This window comes from Scomber japonicus, chromosome 20 (genome assembly GCF_027409825.1).
Source record: "Scomber japonicus isolate fScoJap1 chromosome 20, fScoJap1.pri, whole genome shotgun sequence".
Classification (NCBI taxonomy): domain Eukaryota; kingdom Metazoa; phylum Chordata; class Actinopteri; order Scombriformes; family Scombridae; genus Scomber; species Scomber japonicus.
Window position 1 is genome coordinate 21938174 of NC_070597.1, and position 26313 is coordinate 21964486.

At 41.1% G+C, this 26313-nt stretch overlaps 1 protein-coding gene across 1 annotated transcript in view; it reads left to right on the top strand.

Moving 5' to 3' along the window:
• The first annotated feature begins 127 nt into the window (after positions 1–127).
• spata20 (spermatogenesis associated 20) overlaps positions 128–26313 on the top strand; it is a 48148-nt gene continuing 21962 nt past the window's right edge. Inside the window, exons 1-14 of the mRNA XM_053341159.1 lie at positions 128–362; positions 5462–5590; positions 5666–5730; positions 5913–6067; positions 6156–6299; positions 6927–7128; positions 7227–7357; positions 7604–7708; positions 8308–8382; positions 11002–11214; positions 11553–11745; positions 13670–13838; positions 19093–19301; positions 24486–24685. Of these exons, the coding sequence (XP_053197134.1) occupies positions 166–362; positions 5462–5590; positions 5666–5730; positions 5913–6067; positions 6156–6299; positions 6927–7128; positions 7227–7357; positions 7604–7708; positions 8308–8382; positions 11002–11214; positions 11553–11745; positions 13670–13838; positions 19093–19301; positions 24486–24685 (2187 nt within the window). The 5' untranslated portion in view covers positions 128–165. The remainder of the gene's footprint in view (positions 363–5461; positions 5591–5665; positions 5731–5912; positions 6068–6155; positions 6300–6926; positions 7129–7226; positions 7358–7603; positions 7709–8307; positions 8383–11001; positions 11215–11552; positions 11746–13669; positions 13839–19092; positions 19302–24485; positions 24686–26313) is intronic.

Below are 26313 nucleotides of genomic sequence, written 5' to 3' on the forward strand. Positions count from 1 at the left end.
AACATCACCGTGTTTTCAGTCCTGTTGGCGCGCCATCGTGTGTCACCTTGTGGTACTGCAATAAAGTGTTCACCTCATGCCTGGAAGTTTTGGCTGATCACTGTCAACAAAGTAACTGTTAGCTAGCTTGCTAAAGTAGGCAGCACACTTAGTTAGTGGATTAGGATGTTAAGACTAGCATGGCGTCGGTCGACGTCCAGAAATAGCCGTGTGGAGCCTGCGCGTCTTCTAACTGCAGCTTTCTTGAGAGCAGAAGGTCCACAGCAGAGCTCAGGGAGTAACGTAAGGTGTTTCAGACAAATTCCCCACCCACCAAGCGACAAGTCACCGCTTCTCCATCCCCTGCCGGCCTACTGCCTCAGGTAAAGACATCGCGGCTAATAAGTTGCTAACGCTAGCAGCAGTGCTTACTTTGACATGTTGCAGTACAACAAAAACAACAACAACAACCATACAGCGTCAAACGCCGTTAAGCGTTATGTCGCTCGCCGCACGATTACGTTTGTTGCTGTGGAGACTGAACGTGCTATTGGTCGAAGAAGAGTTACGCGAAACTCCAATGCAAAATCGTAGAAGTGAACATATCTCTTACGTTAGCTGTTATCAGCAGACACCCCTTGAGAATAAAGACAGTCAAGGAAGATCTAAATATTTCGTATTTTAATTCGGCATAGCTACATACGCTAGCAACCAGCTCTTACGTCAAGTAATCATCAGCTTTTGTAACCTTTTTGCCTTGAACCCCCTCCAGTCATCTACTGCTAACGTCAAAATCGGCTAAGTTCTTGTCAGTAAAATATAAAAAATAACTTGATATGTCTCATACCCGTTTCGGCCGAATTTAAGGGAACGGCCTAATATTTCGGGGAAATGTCTTGAGTCATGTTTTGTGGCGCATGAGCTTTTGTCTAGAAGCAACGTCAAATTAAATTAGCGATTTTTCTAATGTAATTCGGCATGTCTGTTCTTTGGCTAACCGCTAGAGTACTGCAACAGTCAGTGTGTTGCTGCTGCTTGCAGCATTAGTGACTGGCAGCATAATTCGTTGCATGCTGGTTTGTAAAATAACTTAAGGCTGATCAATGTATTACAGTAAAGTTAACACTTAGCTAATACGCTTCACGCAGTTGCCCTTTTCTGTCTGTAGATTTGTTTCTCGAGTATGTCACAGCCCTACAAAGCAAAAAGGCAGTAACAACACAGAGTGCAGAACTGAGAAAAATGACTTTAAAGTCATGCGGTTGTCCAGCCCAAGTAGTTGTAGGTAGATTAATGGACATGTGGCAGTTTTGTTACTTTATATTAGCTCATTCTTTGTACATATTCATCTTCATATTTGATTTGATGTTTTACCCCTATTTTGCAGTTACTGTATTCTTGCTTTGTATTACTTACCAAAAAGGAAAATGGCAGTAACTGCAGATTCTTCAAAAACTATTGTGTCACAACTTGGGCTCTAGGTGTGTTAGATACACTGTATTTGGACTAATTTGAACCATTTTTTTCCTGAACATGGATATACCAAACCCAAAGTAATTTGACCATTTTAGGCCACTATTTTCCACCTGGAAGCTGTTCTAGTGCTGAAATTGCTGCTTAAAGTGTCTCACATTGCTAAGCTGTATCAAGGCCCAAATAGGGATAATTTATTTTGAATAGGACCACATTATTATGTGTAAGTATTAGATTAATGTGTATCTGGGTGTGTTTCTGTATCTGTAATATATCTGCTATACCTACAACAAATCACATTAACGTTAAAGCACTGCAAAACAACTTCACTTTGAAGGCAAGTTAGGCTAACTCCAATTCAACAGAGCAAAACAAAATAATTTTGCCTTCGTTTTTCTAAGGCTTTTCAAACTCTTGTGAAGATAACTAAGATGAACAAGTTGATGATTTTATGTGATGCAGTATATCTGTTTCAGTAGAATTCAAATTAGTAAACATTTAATAATAATTTGATTGCTATTAGTCATGGATTACAAAGACAACTATCTACAATAGTCATTGGATTAGGAAACAATACATAAATTGATGAACACCTAAATTGATTCTCTTTGTAGTAGAACATTTGCCAACAATCAATAGTTAACATATTTAATTCAGATTCAAATATAATGCAATTATTTTATACCTTTTTTTAAAATGTAAATACTAATATGTTAATTCATATTTCACTGAAAGCTTTCCAAATAGATATTTTAAGTTAAGTTAAAAAAAAAGTCAGTGTTTACTTCCCCTGAAGTTATTCTTAAAAGTCAGTATGACATTGCATTTTTTAATTTGGTCACAAGTTGTGACTCACAACATTACAATATTTAATGTGGACAGCAAGGGGGGTAGGAAGTGAGTTCTACACAGAGGGGCAACTGAGAAGGCATTCATCCCGGGACCGGTGCTCTGTCTTGAGGGTTTGCAGAACAGTGGCATTTACAAATCTGGTAAGGAGGGGGGGGGGTTTGTCAATAGAGAAGGAGTTTGAGATAGCGTTCATTGACTTGAGTGTGTTGATGGTGTAGAATACTGTTTCATAAGATGGGACATTTCATATGGTTCTTACTCCTCATCCTCCACAACATTGCTCACAGGCAGGGAAGAACACCCTCCTGTTTGGTGGCATGAGAGGACAAAGATTGTGGATAATGTCTCTCTTCTTGCCCTCCTCAACCCCTCTATCGCAAAAGAGTGGGCACCTTCAGCTCGAATCTCTTCAAGAGGAAGTCCAATTCTGTGACGTCGGTTTCCGTATGGAATTGCTTGAAAAACAGACTCTTGGATCCACGCTGCACCTGGATCTCCGCCATCTCCCCAAGCTTTGGTGCCTGTGCCTTCTTGACCTTTGTAGTGGAATGCCCATCTCTCCAATCCAGCACATTGGCATTCTCCAGTTGGAAAACATCCACTTTCCTGGAGTTGGAGCTTGCCACAACACTGACAAAGTCCTCGAAGTCATACACCACACCACCTGGACGGTTCTTCATCTGCTGCTCGACACCATGGTGGAAACTGTCAGCGCTCATAAAAGTGTGTCCCCGCTCAAAGAACTTCAGGGTGATGTCTTCCCGTGAAGTGGTGTCACTGTTGCTAAGAGTGACGAGTGAAGATAGCAGGCACCAGTTTTTATTTTTCGCACTGCAATTTTCCACCCAGAATATGCTGTGGCGTACATCCCTCTCCTTCTCCAATGCTGTGACGTATGCTGATGTTATTTCTGCTGCACTTCGCCCTGCTGTTCCCTCGTGCCACAAGACAGAGATGGTATTCTTCATGTTTTTTGTCTTTCCCACTGAGGCAAATGTCTCACGGTATGCCACGATGCGGCGTGTAAATACAGAGGACTTGACTCCTGGCATGCGTGGCAGCATTATGACCATCTGGAGGTCCACACTCCTAACTGACATGTCGTCCGGCCAGTCCCTCTCTGCACCTGCCTGGTAGCTGAGGCGGCTCTCCAGGGCAGACTGCTTATGTTTTTGCCACCTCTGGCACTCCAGGCAATCTGCGTTTGGATTCTCTCCTGTGTGGCCTTTCTCATGTTCAGCATATTCCAAACAGTCCTCACACTCCTCCTCCCCAAGTTTTGCAAAGCTGATTTTCTTCTCTTTTATGACCTTCCTATACGTTTCATATGAGCAAGCATTTTCTTTATCTAGGTAGTCTGAATGCATCATCTTTATTGTAATGTCACTTGGGAGGTACTGCCGATGTGGGGCATGCTCCCGTCTGTAGTGGCTCAAGGATGGAAGGACTCAATGTGCTCATCAAGGGTCTTCACATCCAGCTTGTTGACTGCAGCCTTCCTCTCTGGTCCTTGAGTGGAGCCAGTGGCTTGGTGTTCGATTTCCCCATCATGGAAATGACCAGACTGTCATTTTTTGGGTGGTATCCAATGTTGAAAGGAAAAACAGCTTGCAGGACCTGTCTTGGCCCTCCTTTGTGGTCTTGTAGCCGGTAGATGAATGAGCGGCCACAGCGACTTTCTGGGCCGTTTTTTGTTCTTTTGATCCGCAGTGGGGTTACCGAGTGAAACATCCATGATCTTCCATCTATGTATGTCATCTCCCAGTATTGAATCCATGCCTTCCTCCGTCTTTCCTCTGAAATATGGTCTGTACACCTTCTTCGACACTTGGCACCACATGGCTCCTTCATTGGTGGATGTGATTTTCCCTTCCTCCCTTCCACCCCAGGCTGTGGCCCTGGTTCTTGAACTTCTTTCACTGGTTCTCCAAGTTCCACTTCAGTCTGTGTCAATGTCATTGTCGGGGTTAGGGTTTAGACATAGTCTGGGTCTGTAATGTCATCGTTTAGTTAGCTAGCTAGCTAAATGCTAAACACTAAACACTAGCTGGCTTGTCTTTGAGTAACACTTGAGTAAAATAAATATTGATTCTTACATGTTTCCTGATATTTGCGTTTCAATGCCATCTCCACCATCATTTTCCCTCTATACAGTGCCATGATTAGATCCAGGCAGAATATGCTTTGAAATTAATCTGTAGGCTACTTGAGTATAGGGGAGGGCTGTCTGTGCTCGATGACTGATTTAAATCTCCATGAAAACAGTAACTTCACTGCGCGGCAACACAGTTGTTTTTATGTGAAGTAAAACAAAGCAAAAGTACAGTAACTGACGTGAAACAAAGCAAGAATACAGTAATGGATGTTACTGTACTTTTGCTTTATTTCACCAGGGCTTTTTGCAGTTACTTTACAAATGACCATTTTTCTCCATAGAGACACACATTTGAGATAAGATATTTCATCACATAATAAAAGATGCCTTGAATGTCATGAAAATGATAATAACCTTTTTGCTTTGTAGGGCAGCCGGGCTTTGACAGCACACATTGAACTGGTTAAAGCAGGGAATGTGCAGGTGTAGTAGTGACACCAATTAGTGAAAGCTTCTTACCATTTAAATTACCCTGTAAGCCCTGCTAATAAGCAAACATAATAATAGCATGCAATGTAATAGCATAACCCTGCAACTGGAACACCTAAATAAAATGCAGACACATTATTAATTGCATCTGTGCTTTTTCTGTCATGGAATGTCAGAATCTGTCATACATAAAGTCTGTTAAGTGAAATATTAGTGCATGGACATTTTGGATACATGACCTCTGTCAGCACTCTAATTAGCATCAATATTTCTATCAATGACAGGTGTGTTTAATGTTAATAAAGATAAACAATACAGCCAGCAGGGGGGGTACCATACTCCAAATTAGCATAGAGACTATTCATGAAAAATGATAACACAAGAACAGTGCATTCTTCTTGTACATAGAAAGAAAACCCAGGAGGACTTTTCATTCATGCCATAAAATACAAAGTACCAAGATAATGAATTGCAGTGACACCTGCACTATATAAATGCATAAGACATCTGGCTGTTTCTCTACAATATTCCTAACTTACAGTGACATGTGCTAATAATGTTTTGTGTGTTTAGTTTACCTGTCTATATGAGCATGGCGTCAGGGGACGAAGGGTCATCATCCTCCCCTCACAAACACACCAACAGGCTAGCCAATGAGAGGTCGCCCTACCTGCTGCAGCATGCACACAACCCTGTTGACTGGTGAGTGTTTTCAAGCTACAGACAGGCACACATTTTCAAAAGTTGATATAAGCTTAATTTCACATTTTGTTTTAGGTATCCATGGGGACAAGAAGCTTTTGACAAAGCAAAGAATGAAGACAAACCCATCTTTTTATCAGGTAAGAGAACCCTTTTACACCTGGAACTGATTGTTTTCCCTATGTTGAAAAGTGATATTTCTCTACATAAATTATACCTAGACATATTTCTAGATACAAGTTGGAAATTGAACTAACCTCATGATTTCATTCTCACTTGTAGTTGTGGTTGTATTGTGTATTTCTGTCTTTCTGACCATCAGTGGGTTACTCAACATGTCATTGGTGTCATGTCATGGAGAGGGAGTCTTTTGAGGATGAGGAGGTTGGCAAAATGCTCAGTGACAACTTTGTCTGCATCAAAGTAGACCGAGAAGAGAGACCTGATGTGGATAAGGTCTACATGACCTTTGTGCAGGTGGGTGTATTCACATTTAGGCCAAGGTTTCCATGTTACCTTTCTCTGCCAATAATCTATCATGATTTCGTGTTTCCAACGTCTCCAGGCAACAAGTGGAGGTGGAGGATGGCCCATGAGTGTGTGGTTGACCCCTGAACTTCGTCCGTTCATTGGAGGCACCTATTTTCCTCCCAGAGACCACGCAAGAAGACCTGGGCTCATAACAGTCCTTACTCGAATCATGGATCAGGTAATGAGACTTAAATAAAAGATATAGAATTAAATAAGAGATAAAAGCATTTTTCATGAGGGGAATGGTTGCTTGAATCAGTCTTATTTAAGTTTGAGTTAAAAATTGGAGGGTTTTTCTTTTACCTCCTGTGTTTGGCTCATTTAAAGAATGTTGAGGCTTCACAGTTACGGAGAAGAACATTAATCCAAATATGTCAATTCTAGTTGACTTGTGTGATATTCAGTCTACTCCTGAGCCGGCTGTGGCTGTGGTAGAGCGGTCGTCCTCCAATCGGAAGATTGGTGGTTCGATTCCCGGCTCCTCCAGTCCACAAGTCGATGTGTCCTTGGGCAAGACACTTAACCCCAAATTGCTCCCGTTGCTGTGCCAACGGTGGGTGAATGTGTGTGAATGGTTAGACTCTAACCTGATGAGCAGGTTGGCACCCTGCGTGGTAGCCCCTGCCATCAGTGTATGAATGTGTGTGAAAGGGTGAATGATTGTAATGTAAAGCGCTTTGAGTGGTCGCACAGACTAGAAAGGCGCTATATAAGTACAGTCCATTTATCCATTTACCATTTACTTAAGAACTGTCTTTGTCGTCACTGAGTACGGATACCGTGAAGTATGATTTATGTTCCACAGTGGCAGAATAACCGTCCCACTTTGGAGTCCAGCGGGGAGAGGATTCTGGAAGCTCTGAAGAAAGGCACAGCGGTTGCTGCAAACCCAGGGGAGAGTCCTCCACTGGCCCCAGACGTCGCTAATCGCTGCTTCCAGCAGTTGGCCCACTCTTATGAGGAGGAGTACGGAGGCTTCAGAGACGCTCCCAAGTTCCCCACACCAGGTAAGATATACCACAAACCATGGTGGTCATCTCTCTGATTTCATCTATGCTTGACCTCACAATCTCTCCTCTCTTTCTGTCTCTCCCTCCCTCCATAGTGAATCTGATGTTCCTCATGTCATACTGGTCTGTGAATCGCTCCACCACAGAGGGGGATGAGGCTATCCAGATGGCGTTGCACACACTCCGTATGATGGCGCTGGGAGGCATCCACGACCATGTTGCACAGGTTCATACTCGGTCACACTTACAGCCCCGCTGTGTGTCCCTTTGTATGAGAATGAGCATGAACATTTGAACTTTTGAAATTGTGAGATTCTTTTCAGGTCAGATCAGATATGTTTAAATTGCAGGACAAGAGAGAACCAGACATTGGTTGCCTGTGCAGTGTAGCATTGGCTAGTTAAGCTAAATGGTAGTATTATTAGAAAGTGTGCATCTCTTTCATTGCTCTCTTTATGTCTCTTTTTCTCAGGGGTTTCATCGTTACTCCACAGATTCCTCCTGGCACGTTCCCCACTTTGAAAAGATGTTGTATGACCAGGCTCAGTTGGCTGTAGCCTATATAACTGCCTCCCAGGTGTGTGTGTGTGTGTGTGTGTGTGTGTGTGTGTTCCTCTTTGTGTATCTGACAGGGAAATTATCCCTACATCATTCTGTCTCTCTCTTATCCAAGTAATTTATTGCTGTATTACCCAGTCAGCTAAAATCATTGATGTGAAACCTTTTTTTCTGCTTTAGAGTGAATAAACTCTCAAACTGAGAGTGAGGCACATATCACGATTAGATAATATTAAGGCTTGTTCTCGGTTTATAGCACTTTTCACCAAAATAAACATATGTTTTTTTTAATGGTATAGATTGGTTCAAACTGATTCTAAGGTGCAGCAATCCACACACTGCAATCTGAATGCTGTAATTTTTAGTTCCCTCATGATTATATACTTGCCGAAGACTAAAAAACAAAAAGGTCATTAGGACACAAGCATGCAGGAAAACTCAAAATACACATACATGCTTGTGTTTAATGAGGGTATGGAGATGATCTCAGCATTTGCATTGGATGCTGCAATTAATATCCTGCATATAAATCATACGGCACCATCTTAAAGGTTAGGTTAAGGTTGAATTGTGACTCTAAAGCAGGTGTGTGCTCTGTATTTTCTTCTTCTCTTCCAGGTATCAGGTGAGCAGTTGTTTGCAGATGTAGCTAAAGACATACTGGTCTATGTCTCCAGAGACCTGAGTGACAAGGTGAATCATCTACAGCCTCGTTAGTGCTTCTGTGTGTGTATGTGTTCGTGCTTTTGTGTTAGACCAGAGAAAGAGAGGTTTATAAAGCAAGATCTGTTCCATAAAGGAGGTTTAAATAAGTCTGACTTAAGTTATCGCTTCAGGTTTAGGTTCATCTTAGACTTAATAAATGTTATAATCAATCTCTTTGCCAGAAAGACAGTGTTTCCTTTACTGATACACTGTGAAAATGATCAGCAGAGTATGTAAAATTGATCACATATTGTCATGGGCTGCGCTTATTGTGTATGTAAGATCTGAGCTAATGTCTTTCTGTCAAAAGTATACCTGCAGTATCCCAGTTATTGTACTGTATGTGCTTTTAAATGCAGTACAGTTAAATGAGAGCAGCTTTCACACAGGCTAAAGGGAAGTCCATACCAATACCAATAATAATGATTTGACCATCCACACTAAGAATGATAACCATAACAATAATGATATGACCATCCACACTTGTGAATGATAACGTCTTGTAAAAAGCTGAGCCAAGCACGCGCTCTGTGTTCCAGCTGTGTCGGCAGCTTAAGAAAATGGATATTGATGACCTGTTACTGAAAAGAAAAAGAGAGAAAGAAAGGAAAATAAAACCAGGAGGGTTCACAGGCAGGTGGTTATTCAATGTGTTGCTCAGAAGTATTTCGGTACACTAGTTGCTGTGATGTTCCAGTATTTACAGACCTGCACAAACTGACTGACAGCAGCAGGTGAAGCCCAATGTGCAAAAGCGCATAGATGACCAGCTTTTATTGAGCTGTAGGAGGGAAACACAGTATGAGCACAGGTACCAAGCTTAAAAGATTTACTAACTTTATTGAAATTTCACATTATAATGGAGAACAAAGCTCCAGCATCTTCATACACTATAATAAACAGAGACAAACCTATCTAAATGAATCACCTTTGGGTGTCATCCTGCTCCAGTTTACAGTCCATGGTGAGAGAGGAGCTAAAGCTGCATTAAAATGAATAAATATACATAAATTAAGTCATTAGTTGGTTTCCAAAATTAAGATGATATAGCCGATGCAGGTTTTGTTAAGAATGTCAGGCTGGATGGAGACTTTATTGTGCTGTGGTTTGGTTTCTATCATTCATCTAAGTGATCCTAAAAATATCGTCCACCACTGTTGTTGTGGTTACAGTTGTGGTGTGGACTCTGCCATCCACTCAAGTTAGAATGATTTTTCAATCTATATATTTATAGTTATTGTTATAGTTACCAGGCAATAAGCCTGTTATAGTTATTGCCTGTCTTTGTCAGGCTTTCTGTTAGGGATCCAAGGTGAGGACAAGAACACTTCCAGTACCTAGTCTTTACATTGTGTAATGTTTGGTTAACATTCTGAAGGTATTAAATGGACGTTGATGAGATTCAGGCTGGGAGTGAGGTGCAGGTTATAGTTTGTGTTAATTTAATGTCGGGGCATGCACGTTGGCAACGGGAGATTAATAAAAGTTGAGCCTGCTGTCACAGCATCTGTATCCTCTGCTGACAAAGCATGAACATTAACTGTAAATTCCACTGGGAGATAATAAATGTGTGTTTGCCCGCGTGTGCACACGCATTTATGTATGTGTGTTCATACATCCTTGAGGGCAAGGGGTGGGACCTGACAAATAGCCTCTTAAACCTTTGCTCTCCTCCAAGGGTCAAGCCTTTTTTCCTTCTGATTAATGAGTTAACAGCAGGGAACGGTGCACACAATTAAAACCACACTCGCTGTAATCATTATATTCTCAAAGATTTATTATGTAATTATGCGCTAATGAATTAACAGCAGAAAGGCAATTTACTATGGACTGTATGTTTCTTTTGTGCTACAATGACCGGAATCTTCACTCAGTCAGGAAGTAAAAATATTATACCTAGGGTGTCAGCAGGACCTGAAAGAGGACTTACATGACACACTGTGTAGTCAGGCTCCTTTAAACGTATTGATAGACTAATTGATTCCTGTCAAAATGTCATTTCAAGACTTTAATTGACATTTGCCCAAGCCCAAAGGGAGCACACAGGAGCGACACTGTGTACACAGCTCTCAGACTCATGACAGGTATTAATTGATGAATGGATCACTGTCAGATTTGTCATTTCAGGTCTTCATTTGAGATTCAGATGGTTTCTCTTGTACCGTTTGGAGGATAACAGTCCTGTAATGAAGACTTCTGAGTCTTATTGACCCATGGTTGTTTTCATCTTCTGCGTCGTATATTTTAATGTATCTCATCAGCCTCTGGAAATGTTGTTAGCGCTGGCCTCCAGTGGTTCATCCTCAGTGTACTTAAGGGTGTGTGAGCCTACATATGGAAAATGCTGCTCTTTATTCCAGACTTTTTTGAACAAAGAAACTATTACATTTGTCACACAACTTCACAATCATATGTATGTTAGTTATTCATCATAATTCATGCACCATGCGACTGCTCAGACTGCCTACTGTGAAATCTGAAGGCTGCTGTATCTATCCTCACATATCTCACAAGTCCTATACATATCTCAAATCAGCTTGCTGTTAAATATCAGCTCTCACTCTCCTTCCTCCACCTCCTCCATTCTCATCTGTTCCCTTTTTACAGTCTGGGGGCTTCTACAGTGCAGAGGACGCAGACTCGGTCCCAGCGTCAGGCGGACCAGAAAAGCGTGAGGGGGCTTTCTGCGTCTGGACGAGCTCAGAAGTTCGGGAGCTTTTGCCGGACGTGGTCGAGGGAGCCACCGGATCCGCCACACAGGCAGACATCTTCATGCACCACTATGGGGTCAAGGAGCAAGGCAATGTGGATCTAGAACAGGTGGGCTCAGATGGACTGTATTGTGTGTGTGTGTATATATAACTTTTTTATGCCTCATGTAGACACTGCTTCCCTTTTTTAGATTGCAGGTACAGAGGAAATGGTTGGATGGAGTTACACCTATAAAATGAAGTCAAACTATACTCAGATTACAGTATTTATATAACCAGATATATCAGATGTTCACACAATGATGAAAAACAATCATGTAACTTAAATCACAACTTCCAGGTTACAGTTTCACCGCTTTTTTATGTTCCTTAAGTCATTAAAATGACAGCTGTTGCAGTCAGTATGAGTTCATGTCCGTTAACACCCTCTGTGCTGTATGTTACCAGGACCCCCACGGAGAGTTACAGGGCCAAAACGTGCTGATCGTGCGTTATTCAGTGGAATTGACGGCTGCTCGCTTCGGCATCAGCGTCGAGAAAGTCAACGATCTGCTCGCCTCCGCCAGAACCAAAATGGCGGAAGTGAGGAAGAGTCGACCACGCCCACATCTAGATACCAAGATGTTGGCCTCCTGGAATGGTAAAGTCTAGACAAGTTTACACCTCAGCAATATTCACACTGTTTTGTTAATGTCTTCATCATCATTGGTGCAAATTGAGTGTAGTGAGTGTATCTTAATATGCTGGTTAATTTGGTGGCAGAATTTACAAAATGCCTCAATATCACTATTGTTTAAAATAACATTAACCCTTTACACCCCAGAGACTTGGTCAAACAAGAATACAACCCTAATCCTAACACTAACCCAACCCTAACCCTTTACATCATACACTGCAAAAATCTATCAAAAATACACTTTTCAAATATGGCTGTTTCTCCACAATCTGTCAAGAATAGGGATCAGTACATCAACTTAGAAATTAATGAAAAAACATATTTACAGTACATTCTTTCACATTACTAAGACTCAGAATGTCCCATCGGCATGGTTCTCATATCCCTGGATCAAATTAATGTTGTTTCACAAACACAAATATGCCTAAAAGGGCTTTACTGGCACTGTACAGCATACAACAGCCTCTGTTTGGATAAGGGAGGAAAGGAAGAAACCTCATGAGGAGCAACAGAGTGGTTGGGGGGAAGTGGGGGAAGGGGGGTGGGAGTCCGTTTTCAAGGACACACAGATATGCAAATGAAGGTGTGTGTACAGAGTAGACAGAAATAACAATAGTAAAATTACAATAAGGACAAACAAAACACAATGTTAAGCAACCAGAGTGTAAATATATTTGAACATGTAAACATTTTGGTTACAATGATTTATTTCTCAGGGATAATTACAGATTAATAAAAATACATTTCATTTGTAATTTAACTTGAACCTCACAGTTGCCTGTGTTGCCTGCTGCCACTCACTGGCTGCCTGTTGCAGTTGACAGATGATCCACACTTTCATTTTGTGCTTCATGACAAATAAACTCAGCTATGTGATAATGCTCCCCCACCTAGCTTGTACATAATTAGGTGTGTCTCTTCATTAAAATACAATTTTCTTGTTTTATTTTGAAAAACCTTTATTTGAATGTGTATTCATGATGACAAATTATGTTAATGCTTGTATTTAATTAATTCAGCTGCTTCACTGCCAATGATACTTGTTGCACTTTTGGACTTATTGGAGGCCCAAAATAACTATACCACATTATATTGGTTGATTGATAGTCGTCCATACTAGGTGTTAGTGTCGAGCCTCATTAGCTTGTGATCTCTATATCTATATATCTATATCAGAACAAACTGGTCTTGACTCTGCAAGCCGGGAGACTAAAAAAGCGAATAAAAAAGCGAAATCATTAACAATGTATACTGTACTTGCATACAGACATTCACACACACATTTACAGTGTAATGTGCAGTATGCAGTAATGTGTGCAGATTATTAGAGAAACATTAATCCTTATGTTTCATCTGTGTAATGCCAATTTGGACACTCCTCAACATTGTTTGTCCAGCACATTGTCTCAGATGTGATTAATTACCCCACCCCACACACACACACACACACACACACACACAAATGTTTCTTGCTGGGCTGACGTCTGTAGACGGAGTGAGTTAGCGAGGTAATGAGGCTCCGCGATCCCGAGAACTTTCCAATTAGATACGAGACTCTCCTTCTCCTCTCTAATGAAGAAACCTCTCCATTAATCACCTGTCCTTCGCCGCAACACTTTGAAGAGCGGGCGGCGCGCTCACCAGGCTTTGATACGCTACATGAAAGAGGAATGGAGGGAAAGACGGAGGAAAGGAACTGATGTAGAGAGAGAGAGGAAGAAGGAAACTTCAAAGAGTGTGGAGTTTTGGGGGGGGGGTCATGTTTCTCCACTTTGGTACCTCAGCCGAGAGAGGACATGATATTTTAAGCTGAGTACCATTCATTTTATACCTAATCACCTTCACCAGAACCACCACCACCATCATCATCACTTCTGTGCTTCCTCAGGTCTGATGCTGTCGGCCTTCGCTCGCGTCGGAGCAGTGCTGGGGGACAAGGCCTCGCTGGAGAGGGCGGTACAGGCCGGCAACTTCCTCAAGCAGCACCTGTGGGACGCTGAACAACAGACCATCCTCCGATCCTGTTACCGTGGAGATCAAATGGAAGTGGAACAGATGTAAGAGAGTTTTTATAAGCCCTGAGAAGAAATGTTTAGGGTGTGTTTAGGAGAATAACAGAATCAACAACAATTTGCCCACAAAACTAAAGGATTGTAGTGATATTGGGATTTTCAGTCTTGCTTTGCTGAATAGAAATAATCCTGACTTCTTCTTCTGAAAGACACAAAGTAAGTGTTGATTTAATTTGTTGATCAAAAGGCCCCCAGTTGCTAAACTCCATCATACTGGCATCGTTAAAAATCATAAATTCAACATAAAATGACATAAAATCACGTACGATAATTATGTTTCACAAATAATCCTGATCACATCAAGATTCCTAGAAAAAGACTGATTAATGGATTTTCTTTTATTTTCATATCATACACACAAAGTACCCAGGAACAAAAGTACAGTTGCAGTGGTCTAACTTTTCATTTTAATACAAAAAATAAATAGCAAATAAAATCTGCTACCAAAAAGGTTCCCTTCCTGAAACTAATCTCAGTTTTTTATATTCATCCAGCTGAAAGAAATCAACACGAATTAGGACATTAGGACATTATACAAAAAAATACACTCCTTACATCCTTATAGACAGGACAGTAAAATTAAAAAATGAACCTCAGTCTCAATTACACCAAGCTCACAGTCAAACACAGTCTGTCCTTCTCTGGAGTGGCATTAAACCTGTTGGTCTCTATAGCTAATGGTAATGGTCCTGAATGTAACTGCACATAGAGATCTTTGTCTTTTGTTTAAATTATACTTCCCATAAGGTTCTACACTGTAGCTATTCTTTATGAGACAATACCTTTTGTAATTTTTGTATATACCATGTATCAACAGACCATTTTTCTTTATACGTGAGAAACTCTTAATCTACTAAATATCACAAAGTGACCTGTTCTGGAAAATGAGTGACAAATCATTCAAATAAAATAAGGATTTCAACTAATTTCCTCAGGGATGACTATGAAAAATGTCCAAATTAAATCTCTTTTTAGCAAGTCTCTGATCACACATCTTCACAAGTCATCTGAATATATTAATAATCAAATTTTACTATCTAAATTTTAGCACAATAATCAGGGAATTAACATTAACAAAACTTCTTCAGTTTAAGAAACAGTGTTTCACATTCTGTCAGGGTGTATTTTCATGGAGCAATGACTGTTTATATGCAAACAGGAAACAAGGTGATTGGGGCAAATCAGATCAGGGAAGGAAATCAGACAACATGTTCACATGCTCAGCAATAACCTGGTTACTGTAAAACCTGCATTTACATGCACCAGTCACTAATTACATTTCTCCCCCTAATCTCTCTAATCTGTCTATTTGAAACAAGATTGGACATATTTTAAATGGATTACAGAAGGCTGCTGAATGGCTTGAGGAGTCTTTTTTTCTGCTTTCTTTTTGATTGACAGCACAGTGAGAGGATGAGCTCTCTACTGGAAGAGTACGCAGTTTTTCTTTGCTTTGAATTTTTTATTACGACAAATAGATTTTCAATCAGCTTTGAAGACTATATAATTTAGTTACCTAATTTTAGTTTTGGTTGAACTAAACATGGAAGATAAACCAGGTTTGATCATGCCAAGAAGACAACAATAACCAACTCACATAAGTGAATGTAAATTCACTGATTGGCTAGCGTCATGGATTAGACTAAAAACATTACTAAATACGTTTAGAAAATATACAAACATGCATAAACAAAAACACACACACACACTCTTGTTGAATACATAATACTAAAGGGTCCTCCAGCACTGTGCCCTAGTTACTTTGAATGAGTGAGTGTGAAATGCTCCTGAATCAGCAGAAAAATATGCCATGAGTCCCACAGCACACATGATGAAATGAAATACACACACACCATTGCGCCTAAACACTCTGGCCTTGTTCCACGGCTTCTCTCTCATTCATAATTGTCCAATTCAGGATGGTGTCAGCATTGAGAATGCTTACCAAGGCCCTTTTCTCAAGCCTGGTTTCCGTTCCCATACATGGGTGAATCACTTTGTCATGCCAAGCACATATGGGCTGTGGACTAATTTACCAGGAGGAATGGTAGGTGATCAGACTAACTGGGTTAATAGGCTGTGGAAGTGTTGAGGAGCTGATGCCATAGTTTCGTTGTTGCCCCTCGCCTGGTACTTGATGATTTAGAGTCTTACTACTGACTTCAGGGACCTGAGGGAGGACTGAGAATGTGAATAATGTGACAGTGGCAAGACCCTAGTGGTCCACTAATGATGTTGACTCATTATTACTTGATTTTTGTTTGTATGAAGTCTATTCTGTGGTGTTTTGCTCTTTATATACAAGATATCAATCAACAGATTTCTCAGATTCTCTGGTATTCTAGCTTGAGCTTCTGTAGGTTGCATATTTTTTGTCTTATCCATCAATAGTGGAAAAATATATCCATTAAAGATTAAATATATAGACCTGAAAATATGCATAATATGTCTCCTTTGAACTGTTATAATTATCAGACAGTGCCTAATACTCTAAAAGTGAGCCCAAAATGTGGTTCCAGTGATGTAGAAAGCATTCTATTTTGTTCAACGTTTCCTGCTTCATACTCAGAGGCATTTCCTCTAAACACAGCCTTTGGGGTGTATGTTGTGGTCTGTAGAGAGTTGATGTGAGTGGTTTGAAAAAAGAGATGAAGAATTGGATATGAAATACAGGAATGCAAGAGTGGCCTCTAGATTGTCACAGAAAAACAAACAGCAGTACCATTTCCTGCTTAATGAGTCAAACAGGGAAATCTCGCTTGTTTCTCTGTATTTGGTCTTTCTTTCTGTTACTCTCCTCTATTATGTTTCCATATGACATTATTATGTGTTATTACATAGATAATGGCACAGCATAGCACTTAAAAGGTACACTCCGTTGCACTAGCAAGCATATTAAATTATTCCATCGTATAAAGGTCAATGCTGTTGTAAGAATGATGGGACTCGATGTGTTTACGTGACCCATATCGCCCCAATAGGTTTTTACCTCCCGAGGCTCATTCAGAGGGTAGCAGAGAAGCGAGTGGATGAGAGGACCATTATGAAGCTATTATTGTTAAACTGTCTCTGAGTGCTGTGATACGGTAGACTGACAAGGTGTTTTATCTTTGCTCTCAGGGAAGTGACTCATTTAACATGCACAACTGAAGGGGTGAATGAAAAGGCTGTTGAGTATCTCAGTGTTTGTGCGTGTCAGTGAGGCCCTCTTGAGGTCTTGTCATCCCCGCGGCCAGAGTCACCTCAACCGAATGACATGTCAACGTGTGCAGGAGAGGCGTACTCGTAAACACAATGCATTGTGATGGAGTTGGGAGTGTGTTAGTGTAGATGGAAGAACACAGCAATTGTACCAATGACAAATCAATTTTGAAGCTCTGCGAATATAAAATGAGTTTGAGGAAGTACATAGATTTGAGAAGTTTTGCTGGTAGGGTAAAAAAATGTAAATCATTAAAACTGTAGCGCAGATCATATTGGATTGATAGGGCAATACATATGAATGTGCTGACCTACTGTCTGTCTTTAAATTGGTGACCATCAGAAGAGTTACAGAACATTTTCTTTTCATATTACTTGGATCTTATTGTGGTTTTTCAGTAATAATAACGTAATTCTCGCCAAGCAGTGTTTACCAAGGCAACATAGCCAATAAAAAAGTCTAACAGGGCAAAGGACTAGTTTAACATTTTAGGAAATGCCCTCATTCAATTTCTCGACAATCAGAGAATAAGATGAATACTGACTAGGTAGCGAGCTAGCTTAGCTTTGCATAAAGACCGGGAACAAAGATGAAACGGTTAGCTTGGCTCTGTCTGAGAGCCAATAAAAACGTCCAGTAATTATATGTTGGCCCATCTTTTATATTAGTTATTATTACTATATTATTATAGTTTGCTTACTAAGAGTGTACTCATTCAGTTGTAACATCGTTGGGCTTGTGATTGGAAAGTTTAAAACTGAAAGAAATTTTGAGGCAACCGAACCAGAGCTATCGTCATTTTTTTCTCCACACGTTGTTCTTCTTGTCAAAACATGGCGCCTACATTACCCACTAGGAAACTTTAGTCAACTGCTGACATATATTTGGGTTTGTTATGCTAGCAACGGCTAATGTAGCCTGTAGTTGCTAGCCTCATATCTAACCAGGTCTTTTCCTGACCAGTGTATGAGTGCTTTCTGTCTCCCTCTGACTTATGACTCAACCTCTGTCTGTCTGTCTAGGAGAGATATGCCTAGTTGTGACTCCTCACCTCCCCATGACCTTTCAAAGTCCTTGTGCATTCCATGTCCTCCAAAGTCCTGTTTTTAGCCTCTTGACCACCTCTTGCAGTCTCAAATCCCTGCGTCCACCATCCTCTCCTGATGCAGCTCTATCTGCCCTCTTGTCACCATCCATCACCCTACACTCACCCTGACGGGGTGTCACTGTGGGAATTGAAGGGAGAATGCAGTGTGGGAGCTCAGAGAGAGGAAGAGGGGTGGGGAGGGTGTCTATAGTATTTGGACATGTTGGTAGAAACAGGGAAGCAGGCCAGTGGATTTTGGCTAGAGGTGAGGATTGAGTGGGGGTTTCAAAGTGAAGTAGAGTAAGTAGAGATGAAAAAAGGATGGAGGATAGAAATTTGTGAAGAGGCAAAGGTTACATAAAAGAGGATAGAGAGGGAGGGGATGGAGAGACAGATGAAGGGAGAGGTGGCAAACTGATGCTAGTAGGAGGTGGGATGGGCTAACTGTCACAGATTTGTCTAATTACTGTCCTGCTTCACTTGAAACTTCAAAGACTGTGTGTACAGCTCTGCGCTCATGTATAAATGGCTCAGATGCCTTCTATGAGAAGCTCAGAGACGAGGGCAGAGGAGCAGTTTCACACACAGAAAAATGTCTTTTCGAGAGATTACACAGCCTGCTGTTAGTATCAAAATGTAGTCAAATAATTGTCCCAAATAATTCCTTCAAACTCTTTGTACTCTCACTTTAAAGTCAGTGACTCCAAGCATCTATACTGTCTCGATAGAAACCATTTCTTGATCTTCTTCGGTGCTTATAAACTAGTATTTGATGTATAAAGATGTCGGGGGGGGGGGGGACAAGAAACTGATCTAGTTCACTAACAGTAACCCATCGCAACACTTGGCATTCATCTCAGAATAAATTCTTAATGAAAAAAGACCTCATTCTCGCTCTTCTCTGTCTCATCTGATTTAAATTTCCCTTCTTTTTCCTCTGTATTCTCCAGATCTCCGCCTATTTCTGGCTTCCTGGATGATTATGCCTTCATCATTTGCGGCTTGCTGGACCTGTATGAGGCCACGCTGCAGGCAGAGTGGCTGAAGTGGGCAGAAGAGCTGCAGCTTAGGCAGGATGGGCTGTTCTGGGATGAGCAGGGTGGAGGTTATTTCTGCAGTGATCCCAATGACAGCACTGTACTGCTGCGACTCAAAGAAGGTGAGGGATGGATGATGGAGAGTCCTTCTTATGTCACCAGCCAAGATCTTGAAACCAAAATACTTTTCTCCTTACACCAGTGATATGAACTTCCCAGGTATTGAAAGTATAAAAATGTTATATGTGACATGCCTGAACATAGTATGCCACTTACATAGTTTGACACAGTGTTTTTTTCTTTGCTTTATAATGATTTTTTTTTCTATTTAAACGCTCTAATAACCAATTGACCAATTAATCAAATGGTTGTCTAGACATTTGGCTCAGAACAACATATTGTCAACTTCATGGTGGTACTTGAGGAAAGACCAGGAATCACCCATGGATATATTAAAAGAGCTGGATAGGGCGTCACCGCTTAGCCATTTAGCCGATTTTTCCCATTGGTCACTTATGGTATTGCAACAAAAAATCCCCCTGTGGCCCAAAAGGCTTTTTCACAATAGACCACCATTGTAAAAGTGATGTCTGTAAAGCTGACAGGACACAATGGACAGAACAATTATTACTCATTATGAATTTTTGATCCATGGAGGTTTTCTATGTGCAAAACCAAGCCAAGAAGTGATTCAGAAATCTGTGACATCTTCTCAAGTCTATTGGCAAAGCAGGAACTTGTGGGTGGGGCCAGCAGGGGAAACAATACAGCTCATGTTCAGTGGCCTAAATAACATGGAAGCAAACCCAGAAGCTAGAAACGTTTTTTACCGTATGCGCCAACTGAGCAATTCTTGTAGGATTGAGTGGATGCTATTTTTGGTCCGATATCCAGCTCTTATAAAACATATACAGATACAACAGATACATCCTCTGGGAACTATGAATGTCTTTTAAAAATGTTATGCCAATTCATGAAGTACATGTTGAGATGGTTCGACTGGATAAGTGAAAACTTTGACCTGCTGGTGGTGCTAGCTTAAAAGTCAGGGAGTCACCAAATTCAGTAGGATTCATCATTTGGACACCATGAAGATCTGTACAGATGTTCATGCCAGCGTTATCCAACAGTTGCTTATATTTCAGTCTTGAACAAAGCGCTGAACGGACAGATCGATATTGCCATTCGCTCAATGGTCAAGGGATCACCAAAGTCAGTAGGATTCATTATCTGGAGACCATGAAAATCAGCACGAATTTTCATGCCAACGTATCCAACAGTTGCTGATATTTCAGTCTGGAACAAAGCACTGGACCGACAGATCTATATCGCCATTTGCTCTAATAGGCTGAGAGAAGCAGGGAGGGATTGATTGACAGGTAAAGGATTAATAGTGCTACTGCAATACACCTCTCTGGTTCAGATACGTTTAAGGACAAATCTCTCAGATTCACTGCAGTTTGCTGATCTCAACACCTTACCACAATTTAAACCCCGGTGATGTGAAGGGACAGAAGAAGCCGTGATTTACTTGAACAAAAGAAGTGTTAATGGATAGGGTGGTAATCATTCATCCATCCATTTTTTTTCTCCTGCCTATATCCATCACGTTATCGATCGAGCTTAACAAGACGGCAGCTTCAGGTCGAGTATCGCTCCCAGTTTCACTACACCGCTCCACTTCGATAGATGGAGGAGGGATGGATGGATAGATGGATGCATAGATGAGTAGCTAGAGGATAAAATAGGGGTAGAGGAATATTGACCTCCCTTATCTACCTCAAGCACAGTGCAACCCTCCCTCACTTCATCTGCCTCTGACAGATTGAAGCAGGGAATCTTAAATCTACTGTCTGCCTCTTCTCATTTCACTTACATCTTATTTTTATCCTGAATCCTATTTTTTAATGTATTGTTATTTACAAGCAGCCTGCTGTCTTTACAAATAAGTAGTTTATAGCTACTCTCAATTACATCACATTTTCCGTGGTTTTTGTACAGAAGGATTGATGGAATATAAACGGGTGTGACCTTGACGTGCACCGCAGCCCCTCTCAAGCTCCTCAGTCGACTCCTCTGCTCGACGGCCGCTGGCAGTTTAGAGAAGCTGACACCTTGTAGACACGCAGACATTCATCTTTGATCTGTCAGACTAAAGTTTCCAGTCTGGATCCAGTCGTCGTCGTTGCGTGCTTCATTTAGTTTTTTGCTCTCCGGCTACCTTCTGACAGCGAGCATCCATTTCAACATTTAGCTTTTTCCCTTTTGTGTTTTTTACTCTTCTTCTCTTGTCATCTCCACACAGCTTAACGGCTTTACTGTAATATGTTATGTGAAGTCATTAAGCCTAATTGATCACATAGTTTCTTTTATCTATTCTTAATGTTAGACACAATCCACATGTTTTTTCTTGTTGGAAATTGAGGTTTTTTGCAAAGGCTGCTGCAAAAGGTAAAGGGAGAATACGTCTGTTGTATTGTAATATTGTAAATTAGTTGTAGGGTGCGATTAATCTGGAGTAAGCCGGTTTTGAGGTGTTAAAATCCAACCTCTTTATGAGAAAGAAAATCTTAAAATGTAAAATTTTATCTGGAAGATTGTCAGCTTTAATGTTCCAGGTGACAAGCTCTATATTTTCTCGACATAATAGGAACAACACACACAATCTCACACAGCTGTGACAGATAGCTCGGTGCGAATAGTTCAGACGAGAGCAAAATAGGACAGACGGGTGGGTGGGTCGGAATGGGGGGGGGGCGCTAATAGTTATTCTTGTTTTGATCTGTTGACAGATCAGGGATGACGGTTGCATGTGAGCCACAGCGCCTGTCCCCGCGCGCCGTCACACCTGCAGTCGGTGCGCCTTTATCGGAGCTGACGCGTGAGAGGTTTCTCATCTTGAGAGGATCGACCGTGCCTTTACGGTGGCGGTGACGGTGGCGCTGTGTAAGGGGTTGAAGCCCATTAGTGACGCCACAGCCGCTGCAGTGCGGACGCCTGTCCCGGCAGCGCGGCCTGTCACTCGCAAGACGGATTACCCCACCGCACTGTCACTCTACGTTTTTATAGCCCCCCGCCATAATCCTCCGAGTGTATTTGTTTTTGAAGAGTTAGGTTCAAATGATTCACAGTATATTGTTTTTTGCTTGTATTCTTAAAAAACTGGTTGTTTGTTGTCTGGTGTTTGTTAAAATCTTGGATTTCAGAGGAGAGCTTATGTCTCCTGTGGCCATCTGTCAGATATGTTCCCACTTGCCAAAAGTAAAAACATTGTGGATACTTCAGTCATAAAAAACCAAAAAAAAAAAGTGTAAAAACTGAATGTGTAAGTGGAGTTTTAGTGTTCCTGCTGTTAGTTTCATGAGCCTGACTAGTCACGGGCACTTCTGTACTTGTGTCACAGTGTGGGTGTGTGTGGTCAGAGGCAGTTCTGTCATGGCTTAATGTGTGTATGTGACCTCGTTATGTAGGGATCTTTTAAGATGAGAGATATATGGAATGTGGAAGGCAGACAGGCTCAAGCTCTGGTCTGTATTTACTGTGTGTGTGTGTATGTTGCAGCTTCGTTGCCGTGGGGCCCGTGGAGAGCTGAAACATATTGCAGGATAACATAATATAATTCAGTCATGTGCTAGAATGCATCTCATCTGTGATGTAAAATGCATGTTCGTCACTGCCTCATGCAGAATGTGGGGGTTTGTCGGCTATTTTTAGTTCGCGACCTGAAATAACAATTTGACTTGTGTCGACAACTGACTAAAAGTCTTCTTCTACACATTCTTTTCTCTCCCACGATCGCACACACGAAGCCGTACACTCACAGGCATCGGGGGCATCGCTGAGACGCAGACACGCAGCGAGGTCGCAGGTTACGAGAAGAATCACCTCCAGGCTCTCATTGGACACTGATAAGAGATAATGACCAATCATGTAACAGGGCAAAGTCGTGAGGTCATCCGTTCGTCACGTCGCATCACACCACGCGTTGAGATTCTTTCATAGTTGTATACTGGGGGTGATGTGATGTGTATTTTAACTTACTATTATTCTGTCTTTCCTTTTGTTATAAACAGGAAGTCTGATGTTTTGCTCCAGAGGCAAAATTTATCATCCGTGTCTCCGGTGAACACATGCATCTTCTTTTTGATGTTATATCTTTGTCATGTCTCTTTATTATTGATCTATGACTACAATGCTGTTTATTGTAGATTAATTGGCTTTTAAAAAAAAAAAAAGTAGCCTCTTTTGTAAAGGCGTAATAAACCTCTGACCAGCATCGCATAGATATAATTTAAAGGATTAGAAAAGGAAGGCTGCTGATATGCTATACATAGAGTTGAGTTACATGTATTTTGTCTAACAGGAAACAGGATATACAGGTGTGTAGCTATTAGGATAACTGAGGTACTATCAGATTTGATGTAGCTAAGCACACATTTGAGGTACAGACAATTAAAGTTCAGTTAAGCTTCACCAATATTTTCCATGCATCTTCCAGTTGCATTCTTTTTTCTTTGCAATTCATCCCCTCACTTCTATCTTATCAACCTGTCAATCAACTGTGAAGCACTGTGATCTACATTTATCCTGTATGAAAGCTGCTTTGCTTGATCTTCCAGCAACTTGCAGCTGAATCAGGTGCTTCTCAGGTCATTTAAGCGCCTGATTCAGCTGCACGAAAGTAAATATAAAATGAAAGGAGTGAACGGTACAAACCAGTGGAGAATTATTATCCAACTCCATTTAGATTTAAAGAGTCTTTACACTCTGTAGGTTTCAATTTTTTTTTGAAACAACTCTTGCAGCAGAAACGCTCTTGTAAACTCGCTAACTGTCACCAGCAGCAAACAGCAGACAGAAAACATTAACGAGTAGCTGGTGAACACAACTTTTAAAAGCACAAGAGAGACTTTGAAATATGTCAGACATAAAGTTTATGTTTCTCTGCTTGTTGTGGAGTTTCTCTGCCTTCAACATCAAGTAAAATAGTTTTACACATAAAAATATATCTCCACACTTGACTCAGAATATGTATTCACAATTGCGTGTTTCATAGACTACCCAATAATATATGAGCATGACCTATCTGACACTATGTAGTCAATAGAAACAAGTATGGTGCTTTTATCTGTATTCATCAACACTCTGAACCCTGCCAGTCTCTCTTTAGTTTGAAGCATCATTTTGAAACCTCCTGAGAATCTCATGTATGTGTGTGTGTGTGTGTGTGTGTGTGTGTGTGTGTGTGTGTGTGTGTGTGTGTGTGTGTGTGTGTGTGTGTGTCTCCATGTTCGTGTGCCTTTCAGATCAGGATGGAGCCGAGCCCAGCGCTAACTCAGTGTCAGCGTCCAATCTCCTGCGTCTGTCCCACTACACTGGAAGACAGGAATGGCTCCAGAGGTCCCAACAGCTGCTGGCAGCTTTCTCTGACCGTCTCACCAAGGTCCCCATCGCCCTGCCTGAAATGGTTCGGGCTCTCATGGCCCAACACTACACGCTTAAACAGGTTATTCTCACATACACACACACACACACAGACACACTTAAGCGGATGGCTGTGCTGAACATTACAACTATGCTTTGCCATTCATATTGAGTAAAAAGTTGTCATGGTCAAGAGGAATAAAAATACTAAATGTTTCAAACCAGTGGTAGTTTGACTGGGGCAACTGGGAGACCAGCATGGTTAAGCGCTGGCTGTCTATTCTGAGCCCTCAAGGCCAGCCCAGCTCAGGGAGTGGGTGTCTTTACCTGGCTGTCAGCCTAAACTCATTCTCATGTCCGCCTACTATACAAGCGCTCAACAGAACAATACATACTGTAGCAGCCAAACAAAAGCCGAGCAGGAACCAAAAAGTACAGCTGCTCTGACTACTTCCCACTACACACTAAGGTTATCTTTAGCTATCTTGTAGTTCATCTTCAAAAACAGCAGCATGTTTTGATTTGATGACTAAATAATTCCCTTTGTGAGATGAATGTGAGGTAAACTGTGAACTTTTTTAAGCTGTTACTCAGAGACTAACGTTAGCAGAGCGGAGCAGCGATCTCCAGCAGTAACAAACAAGAGCAGCTGACCAACACTCACTGCTGCATTAAACAACCTAAACCAGCTGTGAGGTGAAGAAAATAACTCAGTGCTCAGTCTGTTTCACCTCAACAACACTGCGCCCACTCAGCGTATTGTACAGCTGATTACTGTCCCCGAAGTTAACGGTGCAGCAGAGAGGCTGCTCTCCACTTCTAGAGAGCAGCACCCACCCCCATCCCCCCCTCATTTTGTTATTCTCTTATAGGCTCTTTCTCTCTTTTGGCGATGGACCATTTATCTTGCATGCAGGGTATCATTGATAAACTGTGGAGATAATAAAACAATTGTGTAGGCCAACTCCCACACAAACTATTCTAATTCTAATTCTGATAAACAATAAGCAGAATCAATAATGACATTGGTATCAATAAAATCTTATCAATTGCCATCCCTATTTAACAATACTAAAATGAGATATTATCACATCTGATTCAAACAACAGAACTGGTTCACCTAGTGCTGCAACTGCAACATGACTCGTTATTTATGATACATGTTTTTTGATGCAGGTGAAGTTTTACCCATGAACAGTTTGATAGTTTTACTTGCTTAATAATATGGTGATTTGTGCTATGTTAAATGTTGATGCAGGAGCTAAATATTAACACACCCAACTGAGCCGTCTACGTTGTGCACTCTTTCAAGCACTCTGTCTCTGACATATTAATAAAAGTAATAAATATGATTCATAGCAGAGAGATCAAATCATACTGGAGCTGTTAGATAGTAGCGCTACACTCAACTAGCAGACACTTTCTCTCCTTTTGGATTTAGTGGCTTAATTAAATAATAGTACTGTCTTAATTATTAAGAAACAAAAGTTCAAATCGAGGTTTGAGACTTCATTAATAAACACTTGATATATGAATAAAGCATTGTGTAAGATTTTAAAATTGGTGACACTCAGTAGCGTTTTTATTTTTTTAAATAATGAAAGAAGGTAACAGCAGCACATTAACTCCAAGCCATAAAACTTTATCAAGACGTTCACAAACATTCATCGATACTGCTTTCTAAGAGCTTCCTGAATCCCTTCAGTCTGC